General features: G+C 38.9%; 1 protein-coding gene across 1 annotated transcript in view; it reads right to left on the bottom strand.

Moving 5' to 3' along the window:
- Positions 1–24,994, bottom strand: part of pappaa (pregnancy-associated plasma protein A, pappalysin 1a) — a gene marked incomplete at its 5' end in the record, with an annotated part of 160,837 nt that overhangs the window by 14,533 nt on the left and 121,310 nt on the right. Inside the window, 3 exons of the mRNA XM_079815957.1 lie at positions 7,852–7,950; positions 10,017–10,088; positions 24,521–24,636. Of these exons, the coding sequence (XP_079672083.1) occupies positions 7,852–7,950; positions 10,017–10,088; positions 24,521–24,636 (287 nt within the window). The remainder of the gene's footprint in view (positions 1–7,851; positions 7,951–10,016; positions 10,089–24,520; positions 24,637–24,994) is intronic.

Raw genomic sequence — 24,994 nt, 5'->3', positions numbered from 1 at the left:
CCGGGATAAAGTGAGCACGGCAGGTTGAGATAAGGAAGAGAAACAAACACACAAGCAGCAGGGAAGTGCCTCGGCTTCCTTTGCTTCAGGGTCATCATGGCCAAAAAGAGGCATACTTCATTGCAGGCATTGCACTTGGCGAGAACATGGCCAAGAGTCTGGCTGAGTCAACATTAACATATGGATTAAACTATGCATTGAACTCTGCATTGTGGTCAGTTGTGCTCAAAAGTTTACATACCCATTGCAAAATCCACAAAAATGTGAAGGATTTGAATTTGGATAAGAGGGATCATTCAAAAGTTTATTACTTATTTAGTACTGTCCTGAATAAGATGATATACCGGGGGTGAAAACTTTTGAACAGGATGAAGATGTCCAGATTTTTTCTTATTTTGTTTAAATATCTTATAGATTATATAATATTTGTTTAATATTTTTTCATGTTCATTTAGTACTGTCCTTTGGAAGCACCAGAAGATACTTGCATGTTTCCCGGAAAACAAATTAAGTACAACTTAACTTGATATTTAAATTCAAAAAGTTTTCACCCCCAGAAAAGTGCATCCATCCATTATAAAAGTGCTCCACATGGCTCCGGGAGGTTAACAAAGGCCTTCTGAAGCAAATTGATGGGTTTTTGTAAGATAAATCTCCATATTTAACACGTTGTAAAGTAAAATATCTAGCTTCCGGCGGACCACCTTCCTTATTCAAATGCATAACTGGTGCGACGATGACGTCGGACGTAGCGTAAGCGTTTTGAACTGCGAGAGGCGTTACACTTTCTTCGTAAGTTGAATACGGAAGGCAGTCCGCCGCACTTTTTTGGTCTTCAAATTTTGGGCTGCCTTTCTAAAGCTTTATAAAGCTGGAAGAGCCACACATGTTTTAATATAACTCCGATTGTATTCGTCTGGAAGAATGCCATATACACCTAGGGTGACTTGAGGTTAAGTAAATTATAGGATAATGTACATTTTTGGCCGAACTATCCCTTTAAATGGCTAAATAAACACCTTATTCTGTACACAGACCCTGCAGATATCTCTGTTAATGCCTTTGAAAATCAGGTGGTGAGGTCACACAAGTTCTTGGTTGGGATGACTAGGAGCAAATTTCAAGGGACAACAAACAGTCGCATACTATCTCAAGTGATTATCACACCAAAATACTCCAGGAATGGCGCAGAGAAGTTAAGTGCCATTTGAAATCAGAGGCTCATAACAAAGCAGACCGCCGCTTATCTGTGCACTAATGCGTGAACTCCATTGATCTGCACTTGTGTTTGTGGGCCTGACCAGGAAATGTATGAATGGGTTTGGGAATTTAAACAGATAAAGGTAAGTGGTGCAAATATAGGGCACATTGGGGGGGACAAAATGGATGGGGTGAAACTCCTGGAGCCAACGGTCAGATGACCGACAGTAGAACTCAGATTCCCCCTCATCACATCCAACTCTGGCAATCCATCTATCGCAATATGATTGCTTCTTTCAGAGTCGTTTTCTACAGTTCTTCCCTAAATCCTGGCTATTTCCAGGGACAGGATGTTTTGCAAAGCCCTGCTGATATAATTTGCTTCAAGGACTGCCAGGACGCTGAGCTAGGCTCAGGATGCCAGGTGATCCCTTATCAATTGCAGCTTTCCCAACATCAAACACAGACGCTATCGTTTGAGTACAGAATATTGTTTTTCAAGGGTTATAAGTGGGCATTTTGGCCTTCAAACTCCCCAAAAGCCACTAGATTATCTAACATGACAAAGTTTCTCAAATAACTATATAACAAGATGTCCACTACGTGCATGACATCAGGAGTGAGCAAACCGACACTGTTACAATGCAATGCCCCCAAAAAGCTCTAGCTCATCAAAAGACGACTTTATCTCGTCCCATCCTGCTGACGTTTGCCTGCCAAGTGTGTGACATACTATCAGAAGGAAGGAGGCACCAGCAGTCTGGCTTATAGCTGCAGAACAATTTAACCTTCTATCAACACTGGCGCATGGTCAACTCCCGCTAAGATCCCTGTCTGCTCAATGACGTAGGCTGCACATTGTGAAACTCCCGAAAAGCATCCTTTAGACTGGATTCAATGAATCATCACTGTTCATGCACTCGCATTCGGAGCATATGCCAAATATATAAGGTGATGACAGTGGCCAGAGATACCCAACTAACCAGACAGCACAAAGGTGACAAGACAAAAGGGACTACCCAGTGACTTTGGGAGTAAAGAGAGCAAAAATCTGTTCTCTAACGCCACACTATCGCTTTAGACACTATCATTTTGATTGGCTGAAACTTCACGGAATATTCCACAAGCTCAAAGCAGGTACATTTAGTAGCGGACAATCTCAATTGTGACTTTGCCACTTAATTCTGGAATTCTGAAAAAAAAAAATTAGACTGGAGGAAAATTAATAAGTCAATGGTTTTGCATTCTCTCGCAAATGTTTTGCGTTCCCTCAAGAAACTTTTCATTCACTCGCAAAACCTTTTGTGTTCCCACGAGAACCTTTGCATTTGCTCGCAAAACCTTTGCGTTCCCCAGAGAAACTTTGAATTCGCTCGTAAAACGTTTTGCGTTCCCCCACAAAAACGTAGCGCTCCTCGAGAAACTTTACATTCGCTCGCAAAACGTTTTGCGTTCCCCTGAGAAACTTTATGTACACTTTGCGTTCCCCCGAGAAACTTTGCGTTTGCTTACTTTTTTCCAGTTTGTATCCAGCCTCTGATGGAGACTTCAGATGCCCCGACACCTGTGATGAGACGACTCGACGCCTGTGAAGAGACGACTCAACGCCAGCGTTGTTATGGCCTAAAATAATACATGATTGATTAACTTATCCTAACATTTTTTCTTTAACATTCTCTTTTCTAACATTTTTCAATGTACATTTATGAAATGCACTTTCTGTGAAGCTGCTTTGAAACAATGTGTATTGTGAAAAGCGCTATACAAATAAATTTGAATTGAATTGAATTGAATTACTATAAGAGCCATTATTTGAATAATTCAATTTAACATTAAAGTTAGAAATGCAACGAATAAGATATAATTTTAATGTGTTTGGATTTGTGTATATTCGTTAAACACCCCCATGTTTATTCTGTAATGGTTTGCTCCGTTTTATTATTGGACGGCCTTGGCGCGTTTTGTTTCAGCTCCCCTAAGAAAGAAAGAAAGAAAGACGGAGCTACACAGTTTTTTGACCGGAGTTTATTTTATTTCTGTTTATTGTACAAGAACATTTAAGTAAACATTGAAATTTAAACGAAGACCCGAGTCAATTCTTTGCCCAAGAACAACATGGTTTATTGCAACTACACTTACAAAACCTTTGTGTTCCCCCAAGAAACTTTACGTTCGCTCTCAAAACCTTTCCGTTTCCAAGAGAAACTTTGCGTTCCTTTTTTGCGTTCCCCCACAAAAACGTTGCATTCTCTCGCAAAACGTTTTGCGTTCCTTAAGAAACTTTATGTTCACTTTGTATTCCCCGAGACACTGTGCGCTCGCTCATAAAAACTTTGTGTTCGCTCTCAAAACCATTGCGTTCCCCCACAAAAAACGTTGCACTCCCCAAGAAACTTTGCATTTGCTCGCAAAACGTTTTATGTTCTCCTGAGAAATGGTATGTTCGCTCGCAAAACATTTGCGTTCCCCGGAGAAACTTTGCGCTTGCTCACAATACCTTTGCGTTTTCCCCAAGAAAAAACTTTGTATTCGCTCACATAACGTTTTGCATTCTTCCAAGAAACTTTGTGAAAGCAAGAGAACGCAAAAGCATTGACAAATATGTTTTGTCCTTTTAGGGGCTCTGTATATTTGTTATTAAGTATTGGCAGTTTTTTTTTACATTTGTATTTATACTAAATGTGTTGTAATTTCATAGTTTTATAGAAACTACATAGCTACAAACCAATGTACAAATGTATGCAGATTGTGGAAGAACAACTGTATTTAACTGAAATTTCACTGTTCTAACATAGAATATTATTTTTTTTTCGCTTAAAAAATTAGGTATTTATAATTTGTATATACTGTACTGTTGTTAAAGGTTTACTTCAGTGATTTAGCATTAAGCTTTGTATCAGTAGAAACCTGGTAGTATATTGGAATTATGGTACTTTCCTCCCTCATATCCCCCTGAGATGAGAGAATTATGCATTTTATTTCTGGAAAACATCCTGAGATGACGCAAATATCATCATTTTGCATCATCTGAGGATTTTTTTGGCCAGAGGCTAGAGACTACAGGAACTAGTTCTGCATGTTTTCAACCTGCCCATAGAGGGTGGGATCTCACTCACAGAATGTAAATGCACATGGCCGCTCGGCTCGGGCATTCATAACGGAGCGGTGTTTCAACTTTTCAATTAATTCCTATGAAAGCTTCCATAGGCATGATCTGATAACGCGTCGAGAATGATGCCGCGCTTACCTCAGCTCAGCTCAGCTCTTCTCTTTTCTCGTGATGAATTAAATCTGACTCCTGCTGCGTCTGTGACGTGTCTTTCGTTCGGCTCACTCACACTTTATTGAAAAGACACGTTCAGTTTTTAATTGTAGAGTCTATTCTCTAACTGAATGAAATCATTTTATTACTATGAATATCAAAACGACGTTGGGCGGTGTCGCGGTGGGCAAGTGATAACCAGTAGGCGTGACTTTGGGAGTGGCCTCGTTGGGCAGCGAAGCAAGTGCATTCTGGGAGTTGTTGTCTTTCATCCACATGAGACAAAAATAAATGTTCTGTTTTTTCTCGGTCCAGAAGGCACCAAATTCAAAAATAATTTCACATTTCTACTACATAAACGATCCAGTTTAAATACACATTCATCTTCCCAGCGCTGAAGTGCCCCTTTAATGAAAGTAAATCTACATCTGCACCCAAACTCAAACTCAGTGCTTTACTGTCAAGTGTACATTTCCAAGAGACAAAATGTGCAATATCATTAGTAACTGCACTTGTTTATTAAATACAATAGTGATTTTATGATTATAAAATAATCGCCATCCGTAGAAATTTGTGGCCCTTACGAAACAAAAATATATTGCAGTATATTGGAAAATATCATGTAATACATTAGGCGATATATTCCCATATATGGGATTTAATATTTATATTTTCCAATATATTGCAATATATCGAAAGCGGCAATCATTTGTATATTTTGCAATATACTGCAATATATTACATATATTGTATATATGTACCATCAAAATATTAACAATATATTATAATATATTTCAAGTAATATATTGGTAAATATATTTTCCTTACGTAAGGGGGCACGGATGTATTATCTCTGCTTAGCGTTTGAACTGAAAGTGAAAATAATATGCAGCATCACAGTCAATTCCAAAGATATCTGAAATTTAATATACAGCTGTGTGGATGTGAAACCAGAAACCAAGCAATTGTTAAAATGTGCTGTCAGTTGTTGTGGCTTGTTCAGATGAAAAGATAGATGGATGAGATGGGATTTACTCTCGTCACTATATGCCATTTCCATCATTTTAACTATTAAATGAATGTGTGTTGTCAAGTTATAAAGTAGAGGAATTCCAGTGTGTGGAATATTGGCTGAAAATGACACCGCCAAATCTTAGGCTGTTCAAAACAAGACACTGGATTTTACATGTTCTGTCCCAAAATGTCTGTCACCTGCTAGAAGCTAAACACAAAGAAGGATGACTAAGGAGTTTGTTTAAATATCACAATAATACACAAGTGTGGAACAAACTCATTCAACTCAACTGCTATCCAGCTCATGTGCTAAGCAATTCTGGGAAATTGGAATGTGAAAAAGTGAAACAAAACTCTGAATAGCTTTAAAAGATTGCACCAACCTGGCAGACATTGGTAAATCCAGGGATTAGATTCTCAGAAGTGGTCATCGCAACAACCTGATACTTTGTAAACACAACTTTGCTTACAGACGTACTGATAAATACCAGTCCAAGAAATTATGTACAGGGAGCCAATCAGATTAGAGCTTGCCAGAACGTGTTTGGCGTTTTTGTGCGCAATAAGTGTCAGACGGTTAGTGGGTAACATCTAGCATCCTATTCTTGTCAGTAGCTATGTTTCCATCCAAAGTTGTGAATTGAACTTGTGCGCAAAATTGGAATATCACATGAAACATTTGCGAATAGAGCACTGTTTCCATCCAGCGAGATCTAAGAAAAATGAGAGTTTTCATATATAATAAATGATTTGTGCCGTGTTATCTTGCTTTCAGAGGCGGATACCTACTGTTTGGGAACGCAGTTGTGTAAGAGAGTTCTGGAAGGTAATTATACAGAACCACTTTGATGACAGACTTTACTCAGGAATTTCACAACGACCAAAACAACATTTCAGATGTGCAACGAGATCGGTGCGCTGGTTAATCCAGTTATATCATACAATTGACTGTTTTGATGCACATTGAGGAATTCATTTGGTAAATGTGTCCCTATCAGTGTTGGGGAAATTTACTTTGAAAAGTAATGCATTAAAATATTGCGTTACTCCCTTAAAAAGTAACTAATTGAGTTACTTAGTTACTTTTTAAGAAAAGTAATGTGTTCCGTTACTTTTGCGTTACTTTTCTCACCTGGGCTGGGCTTGTTTTTTTTGTTTTTTATAACAAAAAAGTTCAATTTTTGTGCAAATGTAAAGACCTCTTCATGCCAAAATTGAAATAATAAGCCCCAGGCTGAGGTAAAAATACAAATTCAGACATTAACAGTAGAGGGCGCAGCTCTGCTGTGCTGCCATTCTGGATAATGGAAGAATAGGACGCAGGAGAAAATTTTTTTTACCAATGAAAACAAAAAATCTAGTAACTTTTGCTCATGGTTTAACTGAATCATCAAAGGTCAGCTGCAAATTGGTCAATAAAGGTAGATTAAATGCATACAAATATTTGTTTTATTTAACATTTAATTATTGGAGGTTTGCATAGTACTCTGATTTTGCATTTGACTGATTTTATTAATTTTGAGGAGTAATGAATCTTTATGCAAGTGAGATGAATAAATGCTCAAATTTAGTCTAGAACTACAATAACCCTTATGTTCACACACAACGCCTCTACACTTACTCTCGATTTCTCTCAACATGGGGGCAGGAGAGCTGTCAGTCAAATAAATGTGAAAAAGTAACTTGCGTTACTTGAAAAAGTAATCTGATTACGTTACTCAAGTTACTTGTAATGCGTTACGCCCAACACTGATCCCCATCGTAGTTCATGTGCATGTTTTCTTATCAGATACAAAATGTATACACCACAACAATTTTTTTTTGTGTAACCCCTCCTGTTTGAACCACCCGCTCCAAGCGAGACTCGAACCCGGGTCCGCCGGCATGAGAGTTGGACGCTCCAACAAGGAGGCTAAAGGCTGCAACCTCTAGTGTCAGTCGCTAGAGCGTCTCTTGAGATCAGAGGAGTGGGGTTTACTCGCACAGCGACTACTAGCTGGCCTCCATTACACTCACCCCCCTAAACCTCACTCCCATCCGGTCACGGCACCAATATAACCCCTCCTGTTCGGACCACCCGCTCCAAGCGGGACTCGAACCCGGATCCGCCGGCATGAGAGTCGGACGCTCTAACAAGGAGGCTAAAGGCTGCAACCCCTAGTGTTAGTCGCTAGAGCGTCTCTTGAGAACAGAGGAGTGAATTTTACTCGTTCCAGCTGGCCGCCTTTACATATGCAATTTTTTTATTTATGCACATAAAAATAGGTGGATGGAAACATAGCTAGTGACTTTTGTCCCTAAATGGATTGATGTTATACATTCATAACAGACACATGAAATGCATAAATGAAAAACGTTGCAGACATGTACTGTACCTTCTTAGTCTTGACAGTGGAATGACAGCAGTCGCCGCCGTCGTAGTTGCAGTAGGCCCTGTTGTTGATGGCGTCACAGTAATTGTCACCCATGAACGGCTGAGACAAAAACAGAGAGAGAAACTCAGAGCCCTAACATGAGAAATGGAGAGATGCTGATTTCCCAACCTAAATATATTCAATGCTTCATTGCTTCTAGGCTTGTGTGATAAGTCTGGCCATGGGTTCATCTTCTCCAACACCCACCATTTTAAAGAAGTCATAACTATGAGATAAAACAATATGACATACTGTAGTGTCAACATTATGGCAAAACATCACAATTATGAATTAAAAATCAAAATTATGAGATAAACAGTGTAAAGTATAAAGTCATAATTATGACAAAAAGCCGGAATTATGAGATGCAAAGTTATAATTACAAACTAGAAAGTCAAAATTATGAGATACTAAGTTGGTATTTTGAACTAGAAAGATAAAATTATGAGATAAAAAGTAACAATTCTGTCATTAGTCATAATTATGACATAAAAAGTGTAAATTATGAGATACTAAGTCAATATTAGATGATAAATTAGAATTATGAGCTAGAAAGTCAAATTGATGAGATATGTCAATTATGAGATAAAAAGTCAAAATTATGAGACACTAAGTCATTACTATGAGATAAAAAAGTAAAAGCTATGACATACTGTAGTGTCAAAATTATGATATAAAAGTAACAATTCTGTCACGAGTCATAATTATGACATAAAAATTCAAAATTGAGTCAAAATTTAGATACTGTCAATTACAAAAAAGTCAAATTAATGAGATAATAAATCAGAATTATGAGATACTAAATCATAATGAGATTTAAACATAAATTATGACATGAAAAAGTCAAAATTTAGCTTATTTCTGGCACATAAGAAAAAATCATGCTTTAGAAAATCATAATTATAACAAGTCATAATCATTATTTAAAAGGGTCAAAATTATGACATACTGTAGTGTTATTAAATCTAAATTATTAACATAACTATGAGATAAAACAATATGACATACTGTAGTGTCAACATATGGCAAAACATCACAATTATGATGCTAAATCAAAATTATAAGATAAAAAGTGTATAGTATAAGGTCATAATTATGACAAAAATCCAGAATTATGAGATACAAAGTTAGAATTATGAACTAGAAAGTCAAAATTATGAAATCCTTAGTTAGTATTTTGAACTAGAAAGTTAAAATTATGAACAGTAACAATTCTGTCATAAGTCATAATTATGACATAAAAAGTATAAATTATGAGATACTAAGTCATAATTATGAGATAAAAAGTAAAAGCTATGACATACTGTAGTCAAAATTATGAGATAAAAGTAACAATTCTGTCATAAGTCATAATTATGACATAAAAAAGAGTAAATTATGAGATACTAAGTCAAAATTAGATACTAAATTAGAATTATGAGCTAAGTTAAATTGATGAGATGTCAATTATGAGATAAAAAAGTAAAAACTATGACATACTGTAGTGTCAAAAGTAACACTTCTGTCATGAGTCATAATTATGACATAAAAAGTCAAAATTATGAGATACTAAATCATAATTATGAGATAAAAAATTGACATACTGTAGTCAAAATTGACAAAAAGTCAAAATTATGATAAAAAGTAAATCATAATTATGACATAAAAAGCTGAAATTATAAGATGCTAAGTCAAAATGACGAGCTACTAAGTCATAATTGAGATAAAAAGCCAAATGTAAGACATAAGTCATAATGTGGTGGAAATTGGCTTCCATCAGCTAATGGCCTCATTCCAACATGAACCTTTTCATTGGCAGATCCTTTCTTAACAAACAAGAAAGAGCACGTATGGTGAAGGTGAGAATTACTTGAACATTTGTAGAGATCCGTACTACAAACAGATTGTGCCGAGTGACAGGTATCGACAAGCACAGAGGGGAAAACAAAGACAGGAAGAGCACCGTACATCACAGTCACTTGGACATGTACTGACTTTAGTGTAGAGATCCTCTACATCTTCATCTTCATGAATCTTCTTGGGCCTCTGCAAATGGAGGTCAAGGCAAGAGTGTCGCCAGTGAGGGAGGGAAGATATAGGATAGAGAGCCATTTGAGAGGATTTGGACGGGTGTCCGAATGTCTTACCTCGCATCCTTTTATGCAGTGCAGGACTTCCGGATGGGGGTACCACTTCAGGCCCATGGTGCAGACTATGTGCTGTAAAGAGACACAAACAAAGAGGTTTTCAGAAAGATAAGAAAAACGTGTGCGATTTTGATGTACCATCGCCATCCCAAAGTCAGTCCCATCTACAACCCTTCCATCCCTTTTAATGCCCGTGGTTTCTCCTGAGGGAGTTTGGGTTCCTTTCCTCTGGCTTACTTAGACAATATAACAGTGCTAAGACAGAAGGACGGAAAATTCCGCCAATGGCGGGAAAAGAGTTAAAGGTCCCATGGCATGGCATTTTTCTATTATTTTATAGTGTTTCCTGAGGTGTACTTATATTGTTAGTATGATTTTTACATCATAAAATGTCATAATTTAGAAATAAAAGGCATTTTTTTCTATACTGCTGTTTGCCCTGTGGCTGACTGCCCTGTTTCAAGAGGCGTGTCTGCTGTGAGACTTCAGTAAAAACGCCCACTGTTGTGATTGGCTGACATCTTTGCATTTGAAATGAGCGGAGGGGGCGTGGTTTAACGAGGTCTACGATGCACGAGCTGCTGCCAGAGAGACGGATGGACCTGAGTTCACTTCTCATCAGTTCTCTCAGCATGTCTCAGTTCTGGGTGAACTGTTGTAGTTACTAGAATATACTTCAGGTTATTTGTTTATTTCTAGTCGGAGGGACTGTCACTCATGTCAGAAAGTTAGAAACTTTAGTAAATTATGGATCAGCGCTGACTCGAGACGCAAACCGTTTAGAACGATTCAGTCCGATTTGGTGAACTGGCTCGGTTCGCTAAAAAGAACCGATTCGAAAGAATGGATATCACGGAGACAGCGCGATTGCTAACAAAGTTATTTATAGTAACTACTGAGTTGTGAGAGCACTGTCAGTCAGCGCGAGTTTATTGTGTTTGTATCTGAGAGTTCTGAATAAACACGAGTCCCAGTCACGCCGAGTCCCTCTTCATCATTATTCTACCAACTTTGTAACACATGCAATGTACCATTACAGCGAGATGAACGAGTTAGTAAGTTTGATTAAAGCATTATTTCTAGATATGTTTTTTATCATATGAAAAGCGTCAGTGACGTGCATTGAGTAACTTACACAGCGCAAACAAAGACACAACAGCAGTAATCGAATGTAATCCAGTTTATTGTGGGGAAAGCTGGCTAGCCTAGCCGGATACCCTCACGCTTACCCCCCTTCTGCTTAATCTCGCGCTGCGTTTGGTGCCTCCGCTGTGGGCCAGATGCAGTACTGGGGGTCGGGGATGTTGAAGGCCGACCGGTCAGTGCAGCCCGAGCTTCGGCGTGTGTGAGGTTTATCTCTAAAGAGATGTGAGTCTGCCGATGTTGAGCAGAAACTCCCGACTGTATGCACATTTAAGAACAGATAGACGCGACGAGGACGTACAAAAACACTGACTCACAAGATACAAAACACGAAAACACTGTTCTGTCGGGAGAGAGAGAAGCCGCTGCGTGTGCACGAATAATAAATAATTAGCTACACATAAGAAATCACTGATCACAGATCAGAAGGAACTGAAAAAAGACTTCTGTTTTCATTTGTACATCCAAACACTGAGAAACTGCCAGCATTCACTCGTTCACAAGCAATGATCTCTCGAGCGTTTGCAAGGGCGTGCCAGATTCTCTGGGTGGAGGAAAGGGAGGAAACCGTTCCTGTGTGGACATCATAAGAGGAGACTTCAGGATTGGCTCGTCTGGCCTGTCATTTTCTCAAAGGCAGAGAAAGACAGCCAGAACTCGGTTTTACACCGATCAACATTTCTATTCACTTGGGGACAATATTCAGGCTAGGGGAACTCATATTAATGTTGAAATACCTCATAAAATGAAAACTTCATGCCAAGGGACCTTTAAAGGGATAGCTCACCCAAAAATGGGAATTCTGTCATCATTTACTCACCCTCAAGTTGTTCCAAACCCTTATGAATTTATTTTTCTGAAATATGGGTAATAGAACAGTTGATGGACCCCATTGACTTTGAGTATGGATAAAAATACTATGGAAGTCAATGGGGTCCATCGTTGTTAATTTCGTTGACAAATAATTGTATCTGAGCACTGTAGATGGGAAAAACGGATGCAAAAAACGCAGAAAATCTAACCTGTTCCAATTTTTTTTTGACGGACTAAAGTTTCGGAGGCAGTGTGCAAGCGTGATTGACATAACGTGAGGTTGAAGTTATTTTTTGACGTGCAAAAATTTTGCATGCGAATTTTGGACTTTAATGCAAAGGCTTTAATGCTGCGTTCACACCAAACGCGAATAGAGCGTCAGGAGCGAGTGATTTCAATGTTAAGTCAATGGAAAGGCGCGTTGACGCGTGGCGCGATGGACGCGATTCCGCGAATTGAGCGTCTTGTGCGATATGCGCTTTATGCGCAAGTGGTGCTTTTTGTGCATTCACGCGTTTGAAGCAAATTTGCGTCTGACGCCCGAGTTGAAAAATTTGAACTTTGGCGTCAATTCGCGCCGCGTTAACCAATCAGGAGCCTGCTTGCTGCTGTCACGTGGTAAAGTGACGTGATGAGAAACCCTGCATAATTTAAAAATACTAATATTGTGTCACAAAATGTAGTTTTAAGACTTTTTCAGGTGAGAATGTAGTTGTTTAAAGCTACACTGTGTGATATTTTCCCCCATCTATCGGTGGAAAGGTATATGACCATCCAGTGAATAATAGTTTCTGTTCCTCTCAATTCCGATTTCGTTTTAACTCCTACGGTGGCCGATTTAGTCCAAGATTAACATGGCTTCCAGTTCGATCTCGTCCACATTCGACACGTTGCCATCGAGTGTTAAAACGCGAAAGGCGAATCTTGAATTTACGGGTATGTCCCTCTTTGGCTAATGTGCTTTCCAGATGGAGGGGCAACATGGCGACCCGCATTCAAACCCCTCGCCCGTAAGTATTTTCAATGGCATATTATAAACTTACGAGAATACTTTACTACTTGAAAGAAGTAAATATACATTAATGAGCACATATATTTTTGAAAGAACTAAGTATTTTTAGCTAAGAATAAACTAAAAAAGTTACACAGTGTAGCTTTAAAGCTCAAATCTGTGGTTTATTTATAAAGAGAGCGCCTATTTAAAAAAAAAATTATCTCGCGTTTTTGGAGTTGTGAGATCCAGTGGATCAGCGGCGCTCAGCGCTCATTAACCCCAGCGAGAGCAGCCTTTCCTCGGCCAGTCCTTCTGCCGTCTGCCGCTGGCTCTGATGTCCTGTAGTGGTTCGTCTTGTGTGGATCTAACGGCTGATCTTTGGTGTCATGAATCTATCATTTGTTGTCTGCCAAATCGTTTTGACTGAGGGCAAAGAGAAGTTTCATAACTTTATTTTTTAAGGATATTTAAATATACATGCAGTGAAGATAATGTCGGAGTTGCCTGGACCACATTTGTGGGGCTATTAATGTTTAATCTATTTTTTTAATGAAAATGAAAAGAGGCAGAGGTGTTTTATGACATATTTCTCCTGGAGCGACTTGAACGCGCGTCTATTTCAATTCAAAAGCTCGATTTATACGCGCGTCCAATTCGCTGTGGATGCGCGAATGGATTAAAAATGTTCAAGCGTCCAACTAGACGCGATTTTGACACACTATTCACGTTTGGTGTGAACGCAGCATAAGAAAAGTATTTGACACATTATTCAATAAAAGTATCAGGGTTATAATAGTTAACTAAAACCATTAAAGCATATTCATTACTTGAAATTAAATAAATGTTAGCTAAAAAAGGAATAAACTTAAACGTATTTGAAGTTTTAACCTGATATACTAACTAAAACAGAAATATAAAATTATAAAAACTATATAGATGTTTTTAAAAAACAAACAAAGACTTGAATTGAGCTCTTTTGTGTATTTTTGCGCTTGAACGGTCAGAAACACAGTTATGTCAAAATGTCAGTTTTGGCATGTATTCAAGTAACAGTCAGTTATGTGATGCTTAAATGCTCAATTAATGCATTACAATTGAACTAAACTCATTAGATTTTAGTCGACTAAAACTAGACTAAAACTAAAAACAGGTGACTAAAACATATGACTAAAAATAAATGACTAGTCAAAAGACTATGACTAAAACTAAATCAAAATTTGCTGTCAAAATGAACACTGGTCCACAGTCAGCTGTTTGGTTACCCATATTCTTCCCAATTTCTTCTTTGGTGTTCAACAGAAGAAAGAAATTCATACAGGTTTGGAACAACTTTTGGGTGAACTATCCCTAATTCTGTTACTCTGCTGTTTATTACTGCGAAGCTGCTTTGAAACTATTGTATAAAGCGCTGTAAAAATAAAGGTGACTTGACCAATCGTTGTGCTTGCGTCAGGAAACTGACACACAATGGAGCTCAATTACTGTAAGTATTCTGTTTCCCTCATACGCCAACCACAAGAAAGAGCCAAAACAAGAATGTTTACCTTCACAAGTCTCTCAGTTCTGCCCAACTTGAAAAAAAAAAAAAAGATCAGGAACCCATCCAGATTCAACAACTTGTGAAACGTTACCAGTTTCGAAACATGTATAATTGTGTGAACTCATAATTTACGACTCTTTCCAGCATGTTTGTCATCAAGTTAAGGAGAGATATTATAGGTGTTGAACAGGAGGGAGATGTGTTCACACATACACCGATCAGGCATAACATTATGACCACCTTCCTAATATTGTGTTGGTCCGTCTTTTGCTGCCAAAACAGCCCTGACCCCTCGAGGTATGGACTCCACTAGACCCCTGAAGGTGCGCTGTGGTATCTGGGTATTTTGGAGATGCTCTGACCCAGTCGTCTAACCATCACAATTTGGTCCTTGTCAAACTCGCTCAAATCCTTACGCTTACCCATTTTTCCTGCTTCTAACACATCAACTCTGAGGACAAAATGCTCACTTGCTGCCTAATATATCCCACCCACTAACAGGAGATGAAGAGATCATCAGTGTTATCCACTTCATTCACCTGATCGGTGTATATGTTCACTAGCACATGCTCTCATGAAGAAACCTTGAGGGTCCAGTGAGGCTGTCCAGAACTAGAGGACTGTCTGACCTCTACATCTCCTAAACATACCCTGTGCCTGTAACACCTGCCTCTTCTCGTGCTGTACCCACCACTGCAAACTAAGGTATTTCTCATTCAGAGTTTTCAGAGACAGAAAACATTAAAGCATTTCAGGACAGGTGGGGAAGGGTTCACTTCGTAGTGCTAATAAATAAACTGCAGGTATAGGGGATAACCATGGGATGAATACAGGAACAACAGGGAACCCTATTCATTTTATTTAAAGGGTTAGTTCACCCAAAAATAAAAATTCAGCACATTTGAGCTTCAGCAAGAACCAATGAGGTTCATTCTCGTGTTACGCATCACGTTTGAGCTTCAGCAAGAACCAATGAGTTTCATTTTCGTGTTACGCATCACGTTTGAGCTTCAGCAAGAACCAATGAGGTTCATTTTCGTGTTACGCATCACGTTTGAGGTTCAGCAAGAACCAATGAGGTTCATTCTCGTGTTACGCATCACGTTTGAGCTTCAATAGGAACCAATGAGGTTCATTTTCGTGTTACGAATCACGTTTGAACTTCAGCACGAACCAATGAGGTTCATTCTCGTGTTACGCATCACGTTTGAGCTTCAGCAAGAACCAATGAGGTTCATTCTCGTGTTACGCATCACGTTTGAGCTTCAGCAAGAACCAATGAGGTTCATTCTCGTGTTACGCATCACGTTTGAACTTCAGCACGAACCAATGAGGTTCATTCTCGTGTTACGCATCACGTTTGAGCTTCAGCAAGAACCAATGAGGTTCATTCTCGTGTTACGCATCACGTTTGAGCTTCAGCAAGAACCAATGAGGTTCATTCTCGTGTTACGCATCACGTTTGAGCTTCAGCAAGAACCAATGAGGTTTGTTCTCGAGCATCAATCAGGTTTGATTGAGCTTCTGTTCAATGTTTAGATGTGAATAAAAGCCTAAAATTAAATCTGTTCATCATATAAGTGATCTTGTCTCTTCAGAAAAATTGACTAAACCGCTCACTTCATGGATTGGTTTTACGATCTCTTTATGAACTTTTTGAAGTGTCACAGTGGTAGTTGTGTAGCTGTCAATGGAAGGACAGAAAGCTCTCAGATTTCATCAAAGAGATCTTCATTTCAGTGTTACGCGTTTGAAACGACACGAGGGTGAGTAATTCATTTTTGGATGAACTATCCCTTTAAAGCACACAAAGTACACTATAAGTGCATTCAATAAAATTAAGTGCACTTATTTTTCACAAGAGCTCATAAACCTTTTAACCCCACCCCTCCAATCAATCCTTTCACAATCCAAATTAATTCTGCCCAATATTTTCTTTCTTGAAAAACATCAGGCCGCTGAGGAAAAAATGGATTTTCCCCATCCAGTATGTGGAAAAGAACTGACCCTGACTGACAGTTATAATATTTTCATCCGTGGGGAAGCATACAATACACTTATGACAGATTCAGTCCCTCTGCAGTAACTTCGAAGTTCATGAATAAACCCTTACTGGGGTCTGAAGGGTTACCAACTCAAAATATTCGCTGTTAGCCTGAGTGACCACACACTGATAAAATGCAGATCGCTTTGATTCCCTCAGACTAGCATGCCATCATCGCCTGAATAAGCCTATATCATATTAGACGGCCACACTCTGTTCTCCCAAAGCTCCTGAGATCACATTTAGCTCTCAGGCCTTTAATAAAGGTTTGGTTTATTAATTAGAGGTTAATATTAGTAGTCCCCTCAGCGGACCCAGCATGAACAATCGACTCTCAGAAGAGATGCCGACATCACGTAAAGGCCACGGTCTGCCAAGGCGGCCTAATGCATCAGCAATGTGCGCAGTCATTTTGCTGATGCCAGGGAAGCAAATAAGTGAGAAAATAAGAGGAGCTTCTTAGTAGGGCAGCGTTGAAACCCGAAACGAATCGCTCTCGAGGGCCGATTCGTCACAATAAGTGATTCAACCGACTCAGCAGAAAATATAAAACAAAGTGAGAATGGGAATGAGACTCTGGATTTGCATGGCCACCAAAGCTTGTGCAAACGCCAGCTTACTTTTCCACTTCTCCTGGACGCCTTGGCTGGTGTGGATTTATAGGACGACGTTCTCGCAGCACCGGCCAACAAACACAGCATGACCATTAGCGTTAGCGCAGGTGTCAATCAGGGCCGCCCCGGGCCAGGGGGTAACAGGACGGATTGTGCCCTTGCGCGGCGGCGAGCAGAAGGGAACAGGTGCTGAGGAATTCAAACAGCATCGATTGACACAGGCTGCTGAGAGAACAGTTATTGATCTGACCTCAGTCGACCACCCTGGAACATTTCAGCCGCATCGATTTGGCCTCCTCTTCCCCTCACACTCTGTCTCCAGACTCGAATTACCACCCAGGGAAGATCATATCAATTACTCAAATCAATCAGAAACGTGTTGTTTCATTTCTCTGCCGAAAACCACCTGACTAGACACAAATGCCCATCTAAACACAACAGAAGTGGCGGGACGCCGTTCGGTTTGATCACAGCGAGTTTGCTTCCAACTTTCTAGCATCTTAGATCAACCCCCAAATTCCCTCATCTTAAGGTGTGTTCACACTAGTTCGGTTCTCTTGGTCTGGACCAATCTTCTCTTGGTCTGATGCCAACTGTGATCACTCCTAAGATGAGAAAAACCAAGTGTGGTCGCATCTAGTGTTTTCGGTTAGTTTAGATGTCTTTGGTCTGTGTTGAGTTCATATTTCAAAGCTTGTTTGGTGTGCAGCGTTCACACTTATTCAAATGAACCGCACTAACAAAGCAATCGCACCAGGATTCGTCTTAATCGAACCAAACATGTCTAGTGTGAACACACCCTTAAAGGATTAGTTCACTTTTAAAAAAACTTTTGCTGATAATTTACTCACCCCCATGTCATCCAAGATGTCCATGTCTTTCTTTCTGCAGTCGAAAAGAAATTAAGGTTTTTGATGAAAACATTCCAGTATTTTTCTCCATATAATGGACTTCAATGGGCTCCAAACGGTTCGAGGTCCAAATGACAGTTTCAGTGCAGCTTCAGAGGGCTTTAAACGACACCAGACGATGAATAAGGGTCTTATCTGACGGAACCATCAGTTTCTGCGAGAAACCGAGCAGTATTTATGCTATTATTTTACCTCTTATCAGACAAACGTGATCATCTCTGAGCTCCGCCATAACTTCCGCTAAGTGAGGTCAAAATATGAGCATGGTCATATACGTATACATATACGTAGATGCCCCATTAGCGCATGCACAGATCAATTGAATGAGGCATCTACGATCGATATATCTATGACCAGGCTCGTATTTTGACCTCACTTAGCGGAAGTTATGGCTGAGCTCAGAGATGAGCACGTTCCTCTGTTAAGAGGTAAAATAATAGCATAAATACTGCTCGGTTTCTTGCAGAAACTGATGGTTTGGCTAGATAAGACCTTTATTCATCGTCTGGTATTGTTTAAAGCCCGTTGAAGCTGTACTGAAACTTCCATTGAAGTCCATTATATGGAGAAAAATCCTGGAATGTTTTCATCAAAAACCTTAATTTCTTTTCGACTTCAGAAAGAAAGACATGGACATCTTGGATGACATGGGGGTGAGGAAATTACCAGCAAAAGTTTATTTAAAAGTGAACTGATCCTTTACGGCTATAACACACTACACCACAAGTTTTCAATCTTTTTGATGCCACAGTCTCCTATCCACAAAAAAAGTTACATTATTATTCCTACTCATTATAGTACTGTACTGTTAAATGTTTTATTCTAAGAAATATATCCTTCAACATTGGAAAACTAAACGATTATTAAATATTAATCATTGGTAAAAACTACTATTAGAACACGTGGTAATGGAAAAATGGCAATAGCAATAGCAAGAAAGAACACTTGAATTTGGAAGCATGGTCTCTTTTTTTGGTGTAGGAAGTGAGTATTCTCTTGATATTTGTGAAAATCATATATATATATAAACGGAGGCCAGCTAGTAGTTGCTGTACGAGTAAACCTCACTCCTCTGATGTCAAGAGACGCTCTAGTGACTGACGCTAGGGGTTGCAGCCTTTAGCCTCCTTGTTAGAGCATCCGACTCTCATGCCGGCGGACCCGGGTTCAAGCCCCGCTTAGAGTGGCCGGTCCGAATAGGAGGGGTTACACACACACACACATATATATATATATATATATATATATATATATATATATATATTTTTTTTTTTTTTTACTGAAGTAGATTATATATAATGTTTTATGTATTAAAATGTTTTAAATCTGCTTTATACTTGAATTTATTCAAGGTATGAATATATTTTAGGCATTCATTTCTGTATTTTTTAATGTGTAAACTGTAGATTACATTGAGTGATCGGCAGCATTTTCCTCATCCTTTTTTCTCCTCTTGTCTTGTCTTTTCTATCGATTGCTGTAAAAAATAAATATAGATATATTTTAAAAATAATTTCAATTTATATTCATCAGAAAAAATGCATTTATTTTAAGCAAATTTAATTTATTTAATGTATTTGTAAAAATGATTTTTTTTTGTATGTATGTATTTATTTATTTAAGTCATATTTATTTACTTATTTTAGTCTCATTTAATTATTTTATTTCAGTCTTATTTATTTATTCATTACAGTTTTTTCTCTAGACTCTTCCGTGGTCTTGAAAACCCCATACACCACATGACTTTTGACCCGAGTCGACACTAGTTGGCAAAAATCAGAGCCAGTCTACAGATGATGAGCAGTTGGAGTTGACAGATTTCACAGATAATCGTGCGGTGTATGAGGTGCATATTTCTGCATGAGATTGGAATGTGATCCTCAGTCATTTATTATATGATGCCCAGCTTTTCTCTGTAACCATTTACAAAGAAGGCAAGTGTATGATGCCTGCAGTAGTGTTTTAAAATATGTTCAGATTTGTAAAGTTGTGTATTCCAGCCTTTCGATGAATTTTGCGAGGTTCGAAGATCGAATGTTCCTGCCCGACAGGTGTTCGGTAACACCGCTAGTCAAATCCAGCAGTCACCGCTAAAACACTGCAATACTTCTGACAGGTAAATTTATATAAAGCCTTTCTACTAATGTCTGTAACAGGGTCATTGTTGAAATTATAGTGATTACAGATGGCTTTTTAACTTTTATGACTTGGCCTCTGCCTCGTTGCGGTTCAGATGAGCTCAGAGATTACTGTAATCATAGCCTGTTTTACCAATGCCAGGTAATTGGGAAAGCCATGCATGCCTGAGCCTGCGGCTAATGAACAGTAATTGGAGGACTGCGACATTCAATGCAAAGTTACAATCGCTGCATGTGTTCGCTGAGCAGAGCCTGAAGTTCACTTTATGTGTGTGTGTGAGTGTGTGTTGTACAGTTTGGTGAATTGGTGGATTCATATGACTTTGCTCTAGCAGTGTGTTCCTTATATATTGCCGACTGTACTGTCAAGTTTATCCTGAATGGACTTTTCGGACTATAACGGTAAAAAGACTAAATTTACTAAAGTAAATACTTAAGTAAATTTACTACAATTGTCATGTTTTCTGTCACCATTTGACATTATGTTCCCTCAAACGCTGAAACTACTGTTTTACAGTACCGTTCTGCACACATTAGGCACCACAATGCTGGGTTAACTCAACAAAAGCAGAGCGGGGTTTCATAATCCGTGTAAAAAGCGATGCTAACACCAAATTACAAGAGTGAAATGTTTCTTTACCAGGGGTTAAAAGCAGGGTTTAGAATGACAATAATACTTTTTTTTTTCTTTCTTCAGTTTTCGCTTTGGGGTAAAAAGGAGTTTGAAATGCGTGACCAGCAGTGGTGTACTTTTAGCAAACATCCTGACTTCATCCACTCTGCTGAGAGAAACGTTTAGATGATTATGTAAATATGCGCTGCGTGCATTCCTCTCAATAACAAAATAAACACACAACAAAAATGACAGCGATGAGAAAACAGCAGTTAAGAAAGCATCTGATCATAGCGATGAGGATGTTTGCACAAGTTTTGCAATTCAATACTCCGATAAAGTCACATTAATAGATATGCCACTTATTACAATAGATTGTTTAAGGTGCACTATGTAAAAAAAAAATTTTAGTAAAAAAAACTAAAAGTCCAAAATATCCAAAAACCACTAGGCCAGTGTTATATATTTTGTTCAGTTGAGTACTTACAATATCCTAAATGTTCCCAGCTATTTGTAAATCGTGAGAAGAAAATGCTATTTTAACTGAGGAACCGGGACGTGTGAGGGAGTCGCCTGTCGATGGCGTCATATCTGCGTTCCCTCGGTTTCTGAGGGCTTTTGTCCTGCTGAAATGCTTTACTCTCACTGCAGTGTGAACAAGTGTCATAGCAGCGGCCGAGACGCTCATCACATCATCAACACACTCAGATGTGTCTAATATGATAAACAGAGCTGCGTTACCTCACACTCATGACCGGAAAAGCGGAAATGGCGTGTAAAAACATGGAAAACACAGGTGAAGAATAAGCAGAAACAAGCGATATCATATGTAATCAGATGCATATGTAAAATAACGAGATCATCAACATTAAACATTAAATCAAAAGTGCCTAATGTTACTGAATGAAATGAGCTCTAGGACTGAAGCTTTGGGGTGTTGATGGACTCCATCTACTCCATCTGTGTTTGATCATCGCTCTGAATCTCATCTGGATGGAGTTTTTGACAAAAACATGATTTTCTCAGCTTTTTGCTCAAAATGTTCTTTTTTATGAAACTTACCCACATTCAAGTGTTGATAAAAAGGAATGCATGAGGTTTGTTTAAAAGCAGCGGGTCTGTTCTTTCTTTTGATATGTTACACATTCAGATATTCATACAATATAATACTCTGGGGTAGAGTTGTCAAAAGTACCAACTTTGGTACCAAGTCTGATAGACGCCTGCTTAGCGCTCGGTATAGAGCGTTGATCAGCTGCAGATTTGCGTTATACAACATTAGGAAGATTAGACCCTTCCTATCATGCCACACAACTCCTGGTCCAAGCTCTTGTTCTCTCCAGACTGGACTACTGTAATGCTCTTCTTTCGGGCCTTCCGGCATGTACTATCAAACCCTTGCAACTGATCCAGAATGCAGCGGCGAGGGTGGTCTTTAACAAGCCGAAGAGAGCGCACGTCACGCCTCTCTTCATCAGTCTGCACTGGCTACCAATAGCTGCTCGCATTAAATTCAAGGCACTGGTGCTCGCCTTCAAAACATCCACTGGCTCTGCACCATTATACCTAAACTCGCTCGTTCAGATTTACACACCCACCATGAACTTGCGTTCTGCCGGTGAACGATGCCTTGTGGTGCCATCCCAAAGAGGCATGAAATCACTCTCACAGACCTTTTCCTGGACCGTTCCCACCTGGTGGAATGACCTGCCTATCTCAATTCGTGCGGCCGAGTCTGTAGCCATTTTCAAAAAACACCTAAAGACACATCTCTTCCAGCAGCACCTGACCAATCAAGAATAGCACTTATCATTCTATTCATTTTCTGTCTGTCTAATTTATTTATTAAAAAAAAAAAAACAACAAAAAACAACGATGTCCTGTGTTCTGTGCTAGATTAACTGAGACTTGTTACAGCACTTGCATACTGTTGCCCTTGACTGTTCTAGTTGCTTCTTTTACTCTCATTTGTAAGTCGCTTTGGATAAAAGCGTCTGCTAAATGACTAAATGTAAATGTAAATGTGATCATTGTAGCAAATCACAGACTGTTGAGAGGTGTTTAAGAATCCGTTCAAGAGTACTAAAATGCTAGAGGGAAATGCTGGTATTGTAACATTTTTTAAATTTCAGTACCAACTTGGTACCAAAGTCAGTACTTTTGACAACTCTATTCTGGGGGCCATGAAACTTTTGTGAAAATGATCAAAAATGCTGCATTTTTTTCAAAAACGCTGACGGGGAAAGAGTTAAAAGCAAGCAGCATTACAGCATTAAACATGAAAAACCAGTGTCATTTTCTACTATAAAGCATCTCTCCAGTGTGTTCATGTTTTAACTAGTGGACTTCAGACCTTGACAGACTGAAAAGAAGAAATGAACCAGAGAATATTTCCATGTCAAAGAAGGCGGAGCCTCGCCCACCTATTGCATAATCGCCACGGACCAATGGTAGTACAGAGGTGTTTACCAGAGCGAACTTTTCAGAAAAGTAAAAGTTCCGTTTTGGCCTGAATTTGTTTGAAATGGCCTTAAAGGAACACTCCACTTTTAAAAAAATAAATAAAAATAGGTTAATTTTCCAACTCCCCTAGAGTTAAACATCTGATTTTTACCATTTTTGAATCCATTCAACCGATCTCCGGTAGCACATTTAGCTTAGCATAGATCATTTAAATAGGAAAAATATCCAAACTCTTTGATCATTTTTTGAGCGAGATGCTAACGGTCTAATCAGATTCAATGATCTGTGCTAAGCTATGCTAAAAATGCTACCGCCAGACCCGGAGATCGGCTGAATGGATTCGAAAACGGTAAAACTCAACTGTTTAACTCTAGGGGAGTTGGAAAATGAGCCTATTTTCAAAAATAGTGGCGTGTTACTTTAAGCGCACCCTATATGTGACCCTGGACCACAAAACCAGTAATAGGGGGGACATTTTTTGAAATTGAGATTTATACGTCATCTTATTCAAAGCTGAATAAATAAGCTTCCCATTGATGTATGGTTTGTTAGGACAATATTTGAGATATGAGGGTGCAAAAAATCCTTTAAAGTTGACCAAATGAAGTCCTTAGCAATGTATATTACTACTAATAATACATTTTTGATATATTTAAGGTAGGGAATTTACAAACTATCTTCATGGAACATGATCTTTACTTATTATCCTAAAGATTTTTGGCATAAAAGAAAAATCGATAATTTTGAACCATAAAATGTATTGTTGGCTATTGCCACAAATATACCTGTGCGACTTATGACTGTTTTTTCCCAGCTGATGAATGATTAAAACATCAATAGCCAATGAAATGTTAAAGAGCACAAGCATTTAAAAGCGGCAGAATGTTATTGTCATTAGCATGGACGCAGTTAAATACTGTAGTTACCATTCATTCTTGGTGTGAGTGGGCCTTTTAAGTGAATGTTTTCACGCCTATTTTCTTATGCATCATTATAACTGCATGCACAAAAAGGCACTGAATGTACTAAATTACATTTTAGAGGTGAATTCCTCATAGACAATGCCCCCGTCTGACCCCAAAGTCCCGAGCCTAGACATTGATGAACGACACTGATGAATCATCAGGCACAATCCAATATCTGCTGTCACCTCAAACTCTGAGTCACACTCGGGATCAGCGTCCCGGTGCAACATTCCCTGCCAGTAAGCTGAGAGGCTGAAAACACAAACCTTGACTTTGGGAGGGTTCATCCAGTGATGTCTCATAATGCTGCCGGCTGTCATGTTACTCGGCAGAATGACCACATCGTTGCTACTGTCCCTGCAGGACAACTCGCACTCCTCTCCTGAGGGACACAGACGGAGGAAAAAGCTCAGGGATCATCTCTACAAACACGATGAAATCTATTACATGCTGTTCTAGAGTTGATGAACATGGATGAAATGCCCAGTTGGTCTGCTCATCACTGAGGCCATTAGAGACCATGAGACTTCTGTCATGTTAACCCCTAGGAGTCTGAGCTCTTTTGGGGCCCTTTAGAAGTTTTGACATGCTCTGACATTTGTGTTTTTTTCAGTTGCTTATAAACACATTAATGGCAAAAGTGTTATTACACTGTATTCAGCACAAACTGGGCTACCATAATATGTGATGCTTGTATTTTTGAGAGAAAAATGTTTATGCATGGTTTTTGAGAAAACAAA

Source organism: Gobio gobio (genome assembly GCF_949357685.1).
Source record: "Gobio gobio genome assembly, chromosome: 4".
Classification (NCBI taxonomy): Eukaryota; Metazoa; Chordata; class Actinopteri; order Cypriniformes; family Gobionidae; genus Gobio; species Gobio gobio.
Note: the sequence above shows the minus strand (reverse complement) of the source record. Positions and strands in the feature narration are given on the sequence as shown.